Source organism: Lepidochelys kempii, chromosome 4 (genome assembly GCF_965140285.1).
Source record: "Lepidochelys kempii isolate rLepKem1 chromosome 4, rLepKem1.hap1, whole genome shotgun sequence".
Classification (NCBI taxonomy): Eukaryota; Metazoa; Chordata; order Testudines; family Cheloniidae; genus Lepidochelys; species Lepidochelys kempii.
This window is the reverse complement of record NC_136383.1, coordinates 54,695,814-54,709,111: the sequence shown is the minus strand read 5'-3', so window position 1 is coordinate 54,709,111 and position 13,298 is coordinate 54,695,814. Positions and strand designations below refer to the sequence as shown.

General features: G+C 34.7%; 1 protein-coding gene across 1 annotated transcript in view; it reads left to right on the top strand.

The window, feature by feature from the left end:
- The window catches only part of TTC29 (tetratricopeptide repeat domain 29), a 359,710-nt gene that overhangs the window by 240,587 nt on the left and 105,825 nt on the right, over positions 1 to 13,298 (top strand). Inside the window, exons 6-7 of the mRNA XM_073341296.2 lie at positions 8,646 to 8,858; positions 12,600 to 12,685. Coding sequence (XP_073197397.1) covers positions 8,646 to 8,858; positions 12,600 to 12,685 — 299 coding nt within the window. The remainder of the gene's footprint in view (positions 1 to 8,645; positions 8,859 to 12,599; positions 12,686 to 13,298) is intronic.

Below are 13,298 nucleotides of genomic sequence, written 5' to 3'. Positions count from 1 at the left end.
AAATAATATATTGTTATTGATATTGAACTGACAGTTACCAGATTGAATTGATGTTACAGAGATTGTGTATTTTCAATTCAAATTAATACAATCTAATAAAATCTGAGAGTAACTCCTGAACATACAGCATGGAGGAGAAAATTGCAAATTGAATTGATGGAAAAATATAGTACATCTTATTAATGTTTATTCTTGTAAGAGGAAAAAAATACTGGCGGGCACTGTGAATGTTTTGAATTAAGTGCTCCCGCAGATACTCCCAAAGGACTATTGTAAAAAAAAAAATATTCAAAACTCTTATCATTCTATTCTTTTCAATGAATCTAACTTCCCTGTATGTTTATACTTCTTTAATGCAATAAAGTAAGCGTATCCTTTACAGTTCTAATCTTAAGAAAAGATAAACGGATCTGATTTTCACATTACAGAGAGTCTCTTCGTTTTAGTAGAATTTTTAGGGGCAGGAGACAAACTAATTCTATTCATATATTGTAGTGAAAACCTCTTCAAGTCAATCACAGTAATGCATTAGTGCAAACTCTAATAATCATAATTTACATGTTCCATAAAAGTTTTATGGCCTACGCATAAACAGTCTTATTTTTGACTCTTCAGGCATTTGGGGTTATAACTTTTAATTGAAGACAGAGTTCCTGAGATGAGTTCAAAAACTTCTTTAGTTATTTTATATTTTAAAAATTAAATTGAACTGCAGAAAGTAATTTATTAGAAACTTTTTTAACTTAGGTAAAATGAATTAAATATTTTAAAAACTTGCTATAATTCAAATGAATTAAAATATATAATCCTTATTTTTTCTATAAGTTAATTGTTAACATTTTTGTAGCATCAAGTATTGCTCTCTGCTTTATGTACATGTTTGTAAGACTATAGAATTTAATGAAGAGATCTTTTTAAAATATTGATAGTCACAAGTAAATTAAACTATGTTTGATCTATGTTAAAGATTCAAAGTCCAAGGTCTTTGAGTAGAACTCAGAATAAAAATGTAATTAGGTTACATCCCTAAAGTCTGATATATCTTTAAACAAGACCACAAATGAAACTTTATTAAAACTTCATATGAATTATTTCATTGCTTTTTTTAATTCATTTTTCCCCTCTTCTCTTTCATGTCTATTACTGACATTGCTGCTTGTATTTTACCTGTCTTTTCCAGGGTATTTTAATTATTTACTGCTTAATGAGTAGTAATGAGATGAAGCTTCATTCAAAGCTGCATGCTCAGAAACAGATTTTTTTTGCTTCAAAACTTCACAAGGTCTTGGTCTACTGCAACTGGGCCTGCATTTCTCACCACATTATATAAACTTTTCTAGAGGCAGGATTTACGCCTAGTAATTGACAGAGGAGACACTGCTTCTAGAGATGCCTTCTCAATGGGACTGATGGCCAGTGGGAGTGGCCTGGCTGTCAGTTGAATAATTTTTTCCTCAGTCTTCCATTGTTGCTAAGATTGCCTTAAATCTAAAAATCATTCATTTTCAACTTCTAAGGCATGATGGAGGGGCAGCCAGGTTAAATTTGAGTGCTATACAGTGTTGCGACCCTCTATGCCAAGTCAAATTGCCAACCAGCAGCACTTCTTGGTTGAAATACAGGATAAAAGGCATCCTGCATGATTTAGTATGGGACAGGGTAGTTTTTATTTAAATACAGGACATACTCATAATATAGGACTGGTGGCAATCCTAAACTGTTTGTGGGTTCCCATAAACACACACTTTTTTTGGTAACAGATGATTCCTTTACTAGGGGTGTCAGAAATAAAAAGGTGCAAATACTAGGGCTGTCAAGTGATTAAAAAAATTAATCGTGAGATTAAAAAAATTAATCACGATTAATCGTGTGATTAATTGCACTGTTAAACAATAATAGAATACCATTTATTTAAATATTTTTGGATGTTTTCTACATTTTCAAATATATTGATTTCAATTACAACACAGAATACAAAGTGTACAGTGCTCACTTTATATTTATTTTTGATTACAAATATTTGCACTGTAAAAAACAAAAGGAATAGTATATTTCAGTTCACCTAATATAAGTACTATAGTGCAATCTCTTTATCATGAAAGTTGAACTTACAAATGTAGAATTATGTACCAAAAAAACCCTGCATTCAAAAATAAAACAATGTACAACTTTAGAGCCTACAAGTCCATTTGGTCCTACTTCAGCTAGTCGCTCAGGCAGACAAGTTTGGTTACATTTGCAGGAGATAATGCTGCCCACTTCTTGTTTACAGTGTCATCTGAAAGTGAGAATAGGTGTTCACATGGCACTGTTGTAACTGGTCTTGCAAGATATTTACGTGCCAGATGTGCTAAAGATTCATATGTCCCTTCATGCTTCAACCACCATTTCAGAGGACATGCGTCCATGCTCATGACAGGTTCTGCTCGATAACGGTCCAAAGCAGAACAGACTGATGCATGTTCATTTTCATCATCTGAGTCAGATGCCACGAGCAGAAGGTTGATTTTTTTGTGGTGGTTCGGGTTCTGTAGTTTCCGCATCAAAATGTTGCTCTTTTAAGACTTCTGAAAGCATGCTCCACACCTTGTCCATCTCAGATTTTGGAAGGCACTTCAGATTCTTAAACCTTGGGTCGAGTGCTGTAGCTATTTTTAGAAATCTCACATTGGTACCTTCTTTGCATTTTGTCAAATCTGCAGTGACAGTGTTCGTAAATCAAACAACATGTGCTGGGTCATCATCCGAGACTGCTATAACATGAACTATATGGCAGAATGCAGGTAAAACAGAACAGGAGACATACAAATCTCCCCCAAGGAGTTCAGTCACAAATTTAATTAACACACTCTTTTTTTAATGAACATCATCAGCATGGAAGCATGTCCTCCGGAATGGTGGCTCAAGCATGAAGGAGCATATGAATGTTTAGCATATCTGGCACGTAAATATCTCTCCCGTCAACGTAAACAAACTTGTTTGTCTTAGCAATTGACTGAACAAGAAGTAGAACTGAGTGGACTTGCAGGCTCTAAAGTTTTACATTGTTTTGTTTTTGAGTGCAGTTATGTAACAACAAAAAAATCTACATTTGTAAGTTACACTTGCACAATAAAGAGATTTCACTACAGTGCCTGTATGAGGTGAATTGAAAAATACTATTTTATCATTTTTACAGTGCAAATATTTGTAATAAAAACTAATATAAAGTGAGTACTGTACACTTTGTATTCTGTGTGGTAATAGAAATCAATATATTTTAAAATGTAGAAAAACACTCAAAATATTTAATAAATTTCAATTGGTATTCTACTGTTTAACATTGCAATTAATTTTTTTAATCACAGTTACATTTTTTGAGTTAATTGCATGAGTTAACTGCGATTTAATCAACAAGCCTAGCAAATACCATTGAAACAATTACTTTAAATTACAACACAAAAGGTTAAACCAACAGTCCTAAACCAGCACTGAAGGATAGTTCAGTACAGTGGTATAACTATAAGAGTCCTGTAACCCCTCCACGTCATGCTTCTTGCAGGCTGCTGCCCTGCTTCCCCCTGCCGTGGCTATTGCTGCTCCCCTGGTAGTAAGTCTCAGCCCTCCAGTGCTAGCTTCCAGGCTGTTTGCTGCCCAGTCTTTCCTCTATAGCCACTTTTCAGGCCTCCAGGCTGCTTCTTCTGCTCTCACAAAGCCTTTGGCTCTCTCTTGAGATTAATGTCCTTTGACCATAGGAAGTCCTTTTTCTTTCTGTACTCTGGGGATTATGGAGCCTGTAAGGAGTCCCACTGATTTCAATACAATCCACTTTGCCTCAGGAGTCCAGTCTAGCCTATCTATTTGCTGAATTAGGGCCTTGTTTTATCATTTTGTATGCTGTTTATTTCATCTTCCAACAAATCTCCACTGAAGATTTATAAAGCCTCCGTACATAGTGGCTTATATTGGAAACTGTGACAAATCCATAACTATTTCAGCATGAATAGTGCAACCATAATTATCATAATTGTATATATGAAACTAAAAATAATATCAATAGTTCAAGCAGTTAAATTGAAATGGAAGCCAATATCTTTTAAAATTGGCAATAACATTTTTCTTTTTTTGCTACCACTAAATATTGCTTCTAGCAGATTTTATGTGTACATTGTACAGTATAATAATTTATTACAAAAGATGCCCACTGGTTTTAGATTAAAATGCAATATAATATACATAAATTTTTATTGTTCCTTTAAACAGGTTGTTTTAGACTAAAGTGGATATTTTGCTAACGTCCCAACAAATGTACTAGTATTGCTGAGAAATGTGCATTACAGACCTGCCAATTTTTTTCATACAGTTTTTTATACTGTATTATTTTCATTGTACAAATATACAGCTGATAGAAAAGGAAATAATTAGGTACTCTCAATATTGCTGAGGCATGGAGCTAGAACAGGTCAGTCAGTGCATCTTATTGTGACATACTAAATTACCTGAACAATACCGGAAGCGATCTTTGGACCTAATTAACATCCCACCTAATTAATGTCATCTCTGTATGTACAGACCTCTAGACAGATTCACACTTTATTTATATATTAAATATTATTCAAATTGCTGTCTTTAATTTCTGTATTGAAAACTTAAGATTTCTGTGCTGTTTTCTTAAGTGGGAGTAACTCTTCCTTTTTTTTTTTTCTCCTTCAAGTAATCAATGCACTGCTGAATGAGTTCATTTTAATGCACTCAATCATGCCTCTAATGTTTGTAGCTTACGGGCGCAAGCATCAGTAATGCAGGAATGTTATATGGCTTTAGTCTGGCCATTTCATAAAATATTCATGGAATCAAAAATGTGCATCAAAATAGCGGTTGGGAGAATTACATTTATGTGCCTGCTTTTATGGTAGCTTCACATTTAAACCCATTTGTGTTAATATCTAGTCAATCTTTCTACTTAAAAAATGGAAAATGGTAGTGATCATATACATCCTTCTTTGGTTAATATTTATCTAAGATATCTGCTGTGATATAACATATATAAACTTTTGGAGTATTTTGTAGGAAGGAGATTTGTAAAGGAAGACTTGGATAATATTCAGAAATATAAAATGTTTGTCTACCATGCTTGTAAGTTTATATCATGTTGACTTTTGTTCTTTAAATGAATGGATGGGTTCTCTTTTTTGTGGGCTTTTGGTCAAATAGTTTTATTCAAAAGTGCACTTTCCTTCCATTGAAAAACTATAACACAAACCTTAGTGTGTGTATATCTAGTTAGAATGAAAATAGTAATGATTTATAATATTTAATTTATTTAGTGGATGAATGATGCTTTGTATGAATATAATTGTTTAGAATGGGTCTCCTACTGTAAAAGATATGTAGTTATACCACTTCCTTCCAATTATTAAGATGAATTGATTACTGATAGCTTTTTGATGCCTTGTCCTGGGGCCCCAGTAAATTATAACATTTTTGTAGTACTTCTATATATTTTATAAGAATTACATTTGTGATTCTGACTCATTTGGTTAAATGAGAGAAAGTATCAGTATTTCTCAAAATTCAAGTTTGAGTCACATGGGGATAACTTCTGAGCACATTGCTTGGGGAAATTAGACATGCGGTTACTTTTGTTAACAATAACAATGGAAATTAATTAAATAATTTCCTGTGTAACATTTTGAAAATATGTGCTATAGATTGTCTGGAAGCAATAATTTTTCTTCATGGAATCTGAGGTAGATATATGGGATATCCTTTCCCTTCTACAAAATATTCTTGAGGATCCTTCCCACTGTCTGTCCCTCTTCTTTTCTCTATCTCTCTTTCTTTTCTCAAATGACAGTAAAAATCATTTTTAAGCTACCCTTCCTGTAATTGAATTGATATAAAAATAAATCCTAACTTTTAATGCAGAGATGCTGTGTAACCAGTTTCCTTTCCTCCTGATACTTTCCATAATTTTTATCTATTTATTTATTTTTGAGTTCTTACAAAAATGCCTATTCAAGCTCTAGCTACTTGTGCAACAAATAAAATAGACAACAACAATAATAAAAAACAAAAATAACACAACACTTAAAATTAAAATACAGGAGCCAATCCAACTAAATACACCAACTCAAACTGAACCAACTAGCCAGACAGAATGAATAAATTGATTCCCCATCACCCTGAAGATTTTAGTCTCCCCAAGCTTTTGACTGTCTGTACTGAAATGCTTCAGAGAATGGATAAGCCTTGCAGGTGAAGATGAGCAATTTCAGGTTATTTTGGAGTTAGGAGTCAATTCCAAAAAATGAAATGTACTACTAACAGTAACTTCCCATTTATAACCAAGAGGACTTCACTTTGAACTCTTCTGCTGATTGCAACTGGGTAGTATTGCAAAGTGATTCTCAAGTAGACAAATCCCAGGCCTGTTAAGTCAAAACCTTTCACTTTTTCTTTGCTTAGGAAATTCCCAGCCTATTTCTAAACTTATATTTCTTTTTATTTTCTGTTTAGCATCTTCACTCTTTTTCTTCTGTAACCAGATTGAGTTACTTGTGTTTTCAATCTTGGCTTCTTTTTTTGTGTCTGTAATGGAACCATACTTAGATGCATTTTCACCTAATTCCATCTGAATGATACCAGAAAGCACAGTCTGCCTCTGTATTTTGGTGCTTATCGAATTCTGGCAACAAAGATGTCAGGACAGGACCCTTATGGCTAGTTCAAAGGCCAGTGGGGTATGTGGAATATATTACTTCAATTTCCGCTCTGTCAGGAATGCTCTCAAGGGAGTCCCTCAAATATGAGATTTCATGGGAGAACAGAACCACCATATCCTATAGCTCCAAGCATCCTAAACAGACAATAGAAAAGCATACTGAATCTGGAAGTGCACCTGAATCTGTCCATCTAAGAGATAACATCTCAGAATCTGAGGAGGAACAAGTACATTAGATTCACCTTCAAACTTCCTTGGATGACTTGCTTGTCACCTCTTCCTGTCCCTAGAAATTGTTTCTCCTGAAGGTGGTTTTTTTCTTTTTAGTTTCACCTGAATGAAACCACATGTCTGCCAGTCTTTTCCCTCCATAATACATCTGGTGAAATTAGGTTGCATAAATTGAATGGCAAAAAAGCTTTGCATTATTACCTGAAAAGACTCCAGCCCTTTCAAAAGTCCAAGCCATTTGTTCATGGACTTTGGGGGAAAAAACAAAGAGGGAAGTGAGTTGTGTCAGAGACTAGCCAAGTGCATAAAACTCTATATCCAGCTTGTTGAGTCAGAGTCTCCAATTAATTTTCATAGTCGTCTGTCCCAGAACCAAGGACAGCTTAATCTCCAGTCTCTGAACCTAGCAGTTTGGAGTGTGGTATCATGTTGATTTTTGATTTTGACTGTCCCTGAGCAGTTCACCAGACTGTGATAGAGGTTGTAAAGTTTCCTCAAGGAAGACTCATGCTTTGAAATGGAAGATAGATATTGTTATGGGTCTTTAATAAGTCTTCCTCTATTTGTCACAACACCTGTTATATTAGGCTATCAGTAGATGGTCCGCTTCCCTGGATTGACTGTAATCACAGTCAAGATTCATTTTGAAGCTGTATCAACTTAACTGTATCAATTTCTGATTTTGAGTCTTCATACATCCAACAGTTGAAGTTTTTGAAAGAACTAGTACATATCTTCCTATCTGTGTATGAGCCATTGCTTACGTGGGACTTAAATTGCTTTAACAAAGCTCGTGAAATTCCATATTTAAACTTCTTGAAGATTGTCCCCTTTACCATCTATCTTTGAAGACAATGTTGTCATGGCAATAACTTCAATCAGAAGATTTAGTGAGGAGCAATCCTTGATGACTGGCCTTTGTTACACAGCATTCACTGGTATAAAATGGTACGTTGTCCAAACTATAAATTCTTTACTAAAATTACCTTAAAGCTCCTTCTGAACCAATCTACCTGTCTCCTAGCATTTCTGGAAGCCCATTCTTTACCCAGGGAAAGCTAGTCTCCATAAATTAGAAGTTAAGGAGGCTTTGAATTACTATCTTGGGAAGACTAAATTAATTGTAAATCTACTAGGCTGCATCTGTATATAAATCCTGTAAGGGAGAAAATCCACTCAGATTGTTGAAATGGATTAGACTTTATCTTCAAACTTGTGTTTACCTTATCAGCGTTTCAGTAACCGAAGATCTTAGAGCACATTTGAAAAATTCTACCTTCTACTCCTTTCTTACTCCTTCAGAATCTTTCAGCTTAGGATCTGGACTGTGGTCCTTTACACACACTTGATTTTAAAATATCATACCCACAAGGTATGGCTTCTACTTTCTAGAAGATTCTGACTTCTGCTTCTTAACATTGTGGATCTATACAGGCAACCTACTCAAAAACTACATTTACTAGTAAGTAACTTGTAGCTTGGTCAACAAACTGTGAACTGAAGGTAAAGATGACTTACTGATACCTGTAAGATGTGGAATATTTTTTCCATTATTCATATTTTTATTAAGTTACGGGTTGATGATTATTGAAACCTTTGTGAAGTGAAGTTAGAAACAATTTCTTTTGTAAGAAAATGATAATATGCAAAATGTTTTGGAATATTTTGTTAAGTACACTACTTATATTTATGAATTAGTTGTGTTTTTCAGGTCAGTTCATGAAAGCTGCTGAGCATTATGAAACATTCCATCAATTGACACTGGGACGGATGTGGAAGGATGAGACAGGCCACACTTACAACTCACTGGCCTCTGAGCATCTCTGGAGAATTTACACTTTACTAGCAGGCAAAATGCTAGAAAATACAGAACACCAACAGGCCATCAAAACTCTAATAAAAGCTTTTGAAATGGCAAAAAAAGGTGGGTGGAAAATAACACTCTCACATTCCTTTCTTTAATGTGCAGGCTCTGATTTTCCCAGGAGTAAGGTAAAAATCGTCAAGGGTTTGAATGATTATTTCCTATGAAATTCAAAGACAAATGCCATCAGTATACTTCCAAATCTCACTGTAAAACAGAAGTGCCTTCTTGCTGACAGCAAGGAATCCATTAGTTTCTTGAAAGCTTTATCTCCAAAAATGCAGTCTTCTGGGACTATAGTGTTGTAAAACAATGAACCCATAATCAGAAGTAAGGTCATTTACAGAAGTTGAGATTTTTGTAGGTTAGCCACTGTTGATTTTTCATTTCCTTAGTAATGTTATCAGGCAGATCACTACTGTTCCATTCTACATGACTGATAAATAATTATAGAAACAAGACCATTTGTTTTCCTTCTGCAGCCTTTCCAGGATATCTGAAATACTGAAAATAGTTTTAAAATTTAAAGTTCAGGAAATGCTGTATATGACAGCTAACATGACAGTCTTAGTGTTTTGACTATCCGTAGTAAGATGGAAATTTGAATGAGGATGGCATTTGAATATATGATGTCAGATGCTGAACAGCTACAAATCAGCTGCTTATTCATGAGGCATTATTATGTATGAGAGGGAGTAGAAAAGGGAGAGTCAACCATCACAGTTGATTTTAAGAAAGTACAGATTATTTTTCTGGTTTTGGGGTTATCTTAATAATGCTTATTTGCTGGAAGATGCCATTAGATTCCAACATCTACAGTTTTCTGTGTTCTGAAGGGGGAAAAAAATGATTGTATGTGTTTCCCAGAATTAGAATGGAAGATATTGTATAATCACCTTTATTCAATTAGCATTGTTATGCTAACTTTGTGGCATCTTTAATAGTTTTTGCATAAGAATTATGGTTAATACACACTAGTAATTTGAAATTTATCAGTAGAGAAATTTTAATCTAAATGTTAAGAAAATATATACAAGTATTTATCAATCAGTCAGTTTCTAAGGAGTAAGCTACAGCCAGAGTCACAAAAAACAAGCTACAAACAAAAAAAAAAACCCATTCTCCTTATGTGTTTAGTCTTGTAAAATAAAGTTTGTTACAGTGAAATAAAATAAAGTTTGTTCTGTGAAATATACAGAACAGTATAAAATGTATAGAATTAAGCATTAACTGTGCTATTCATTATTTAAAACAATATTGAATTATTTCTGTTTGTTTTTTTAGTCATATTGTTTCTAAAGATCTAATGTTGTTAAAATTTCTTTATACTGTTAAAAAGTTGAATACGTAAAAATACCAGCTTAAAAATCTATATTGCACTCCGACACTGTAATTTTTTGAGATTAAAGCAAAATGGTTTTTTTAAAATTTACTACACCCTGGGTCTGAGGTTTCCATTAATTCCATAACAGTCCTTTTGAACATGTCTTTTTTGAGTGCATTTGTCTGAATGTTGATTGGATGGTTCCTTCTTTCTTTGGATTTGGTCCTTAGGCAATCTGTCCTACTTCTTTTTCAACACAGAAGCTAATAGTTCTCTTCTGAGAGTTGCTTCTTTAGAACCCACTCCTGGGAGCATGTGACTCAATAGTGTGAGTTCCAAGACCATTTAAAGCAATAACTGTTGCAAATAAGCGTATATTCTACCACAAAATGAAACCTTTCTTATGTCATGCTTCTTCTTATTTGTTTACATATTCAAGAGAATTGTTAAGAGATTATCAAAGTGGATCTGACTCTGCATTGCCACCACCAGGCAGCTATCCCAATTTAGAGCTGCTCAAATATTTTTGACCAAAACTTATTTGGAAAAAAATGCAGATTTGGCAATTCCTAACCATTTCACAAATTTGTTGATTTCACCAAATTGTTCTAGTTAAAGAAACCAAACCAACTTTTTGGTTTGAAATTTCCTTTAATTTTGTTTAATTTAGAAATTTTTAAAATGCTCCAAATCTAAACAAACTTTTTTCAATATATCAATTTGCTGAAATTTTTGAAAAAAAATTTTTTATGGGCTGACCCAAAGCACCTTTTTTCCCCAATTTTTCAGAATGCCAGAAAATTGAAAATCCATTATTCACTACCAGATGGCTTTAGAGCTCTTATTACATGAGCTAGACAGCTATTACAGCTTGCTGAGACATGTGTCTTTGAAACTTGTGGGAGTTCTGCAAGTTACACCTTTACTCACCATTATTCTGTAGATATTTAAACGAGATCAGATGCTCATTTCAGATGGGCAGTCCTTCAATCTCTGTTCAAAAGCCTGCTCTCTCCCTCAAAGAAGCCCTGATTCAGCAAAATATTTAAGTACATGATTAAGTTTAAGCTAGTGCTTAAATCCATCTCTCTTCAGCATTCAATCCATTCCACCGGGCTTAAGCCTGTGGTTATATGCTTTGCTGAATCTGGACCCGAAACTGATAAACAGTCTCTCAAGATTCAGGCTCTACAGAGACAGTTCTTGAAGGAAAAAGAAAGGTTTTGAGTGTATTTCCTCTGTAGAGCCATATTTGCTCAACCTCGTTCTCTGCCCCCGTGGAATCTTAGGAAAAAGAACAGAAGGGTTTGGGATTGCCTGCTTTTATAATTTTACCAAGTGTGTTCAATTCTGTAGGTAGGGGGGTGTCCTAATGGGCTCAGCAATTGTGACTTTCAAAGATTTCAGGACACTTGGAGCCTAAACGCAAACTTCCATGAGTGTGGATCTGTAGAGACAATATATTAGGAGAACATGAGAGGTAAATAACCTTCCTTTTCCATGTGTAGCTGTTTATACTGGTGCAGTAGTTGGGAATTTGTTGACCTTCAGGACCCATTTCAAAGCTCATTTTCTAGGCTTTTTGTGTTGAATGGGCAGTATTGCATGATGAAAGAAGGTTTTATATTTTCGACATGGATTCCAATTTGTTTGCTTTACTAATCAATTTTTGTATATATACCCAAACTCTGGGTTGGTGAATTTTGAAAAAATGATGTAAATAAATTATTTTATATAAATTAGACTATTAAATATACAAACCAGGTTTTCTTTTGCTGGAGCAGTGCAAAGAGCCAAGAAAGCAGTCCATTTTGGCCAGCTGAGAATTCCCTTTGCTTTTGGGAGCTCTCGGTGGGGCCAAATTAGCTTATCTAACTCAGTTGCCATCCCCAGTCTCTGGAATAAGGAAGAGCCACATCCAGAATGTGCTGTACTTCAGTGGTCCACCATTTGTGTAGCGTTTCCTGGAACCATTGCCAGCTAGTATAAATTACAGCAGCTTTCAGGCTGCTCTAGCCTATGCTGGTGTGGAAACCTATTCTGAGAATCAGGGAGCTGTAACTGATTTCCTGGCTTCTTTCTGCTGCACCAAGTTTCTGTTTATATGTAGCTAAATAACTGTATGGAGATATTGTACTGACCCTCTAAATGTAAGGTGTTTCATGACTGTCTTTGGAGAAGCGATGGCAGTGCTGTGAAACAATTCCTAATAGAGAGCCTTATAGCATGACAAACTGTGTGCTCTGTCTCATGAAAACATTTGCAGTTCCTATGTTTGTGGCTTTTTTTTAATTGAGTATAAGTGCTCTAGATAAACATGGAAAACATCAATGTTTGGAAAGTGATAAATGACAAGCTATAAGGAAAAATGTAATATGTTATTAAAAAATGACATGTACGTTATTTTCAAGAGCTGTCAGTAGTAGTGTAATTTGTTTAGAACTAAGAGTAATTATAACCCAACTCCTCCCCTTTAGGAGGTGATAAGAAGATGGAAGGAGAATCTGCCTATTGCTTAGGGCTAGCCTATCATTCTGCTGGAGAAGAACAGACAGCAATAATAGTGAGTTTACTTAACATTTCTTAACATGCATTTTATAATTTGTCTGGAAGCAATTACCTTGGCTTTACTATTAAGTGGCCTTAAATAAAGGTAGATTTTGATCTGCTATTTTTAGTGATGAAAGTTTTTATTACTGTTTAACATTTATTTTATGATTTTACTACAATAGCCTGTATGAAATATTTGCTGGGAATAGATGGTGAATAGAATGGGAAAGAGTTCTACATGTGAGAATCCTGGAAGGACAGGACCAGTAGTCCATCTCTGCATCTTGGATCAATTTTAGAGGAAAGATCAGTGACAACCCAGTATGCTTCTGCCAATCACTGCTGTATCTCTAGGGAAATATGGCAGCATTCTATGATCAACTGTAACAATGTTATGGGGAGATCCAGTAGTATGAGTATGGATGTATTTTGTCCTTGTCCGTGGACAAACAAAAGGGTATTCATCAAAACAACCAGTGCCATCTCTGTGCATGCCCAAGCCTTAAACTCAGTTTGGAGGGATCCAGTGTTCTAGCAGCGGACATATTTCATGGAGAGGACTCTTCACTAGTTTCTTTTATTAACTTGCTCAAAAATTGAACCCTGGAAACTGGATAATAGTTGAA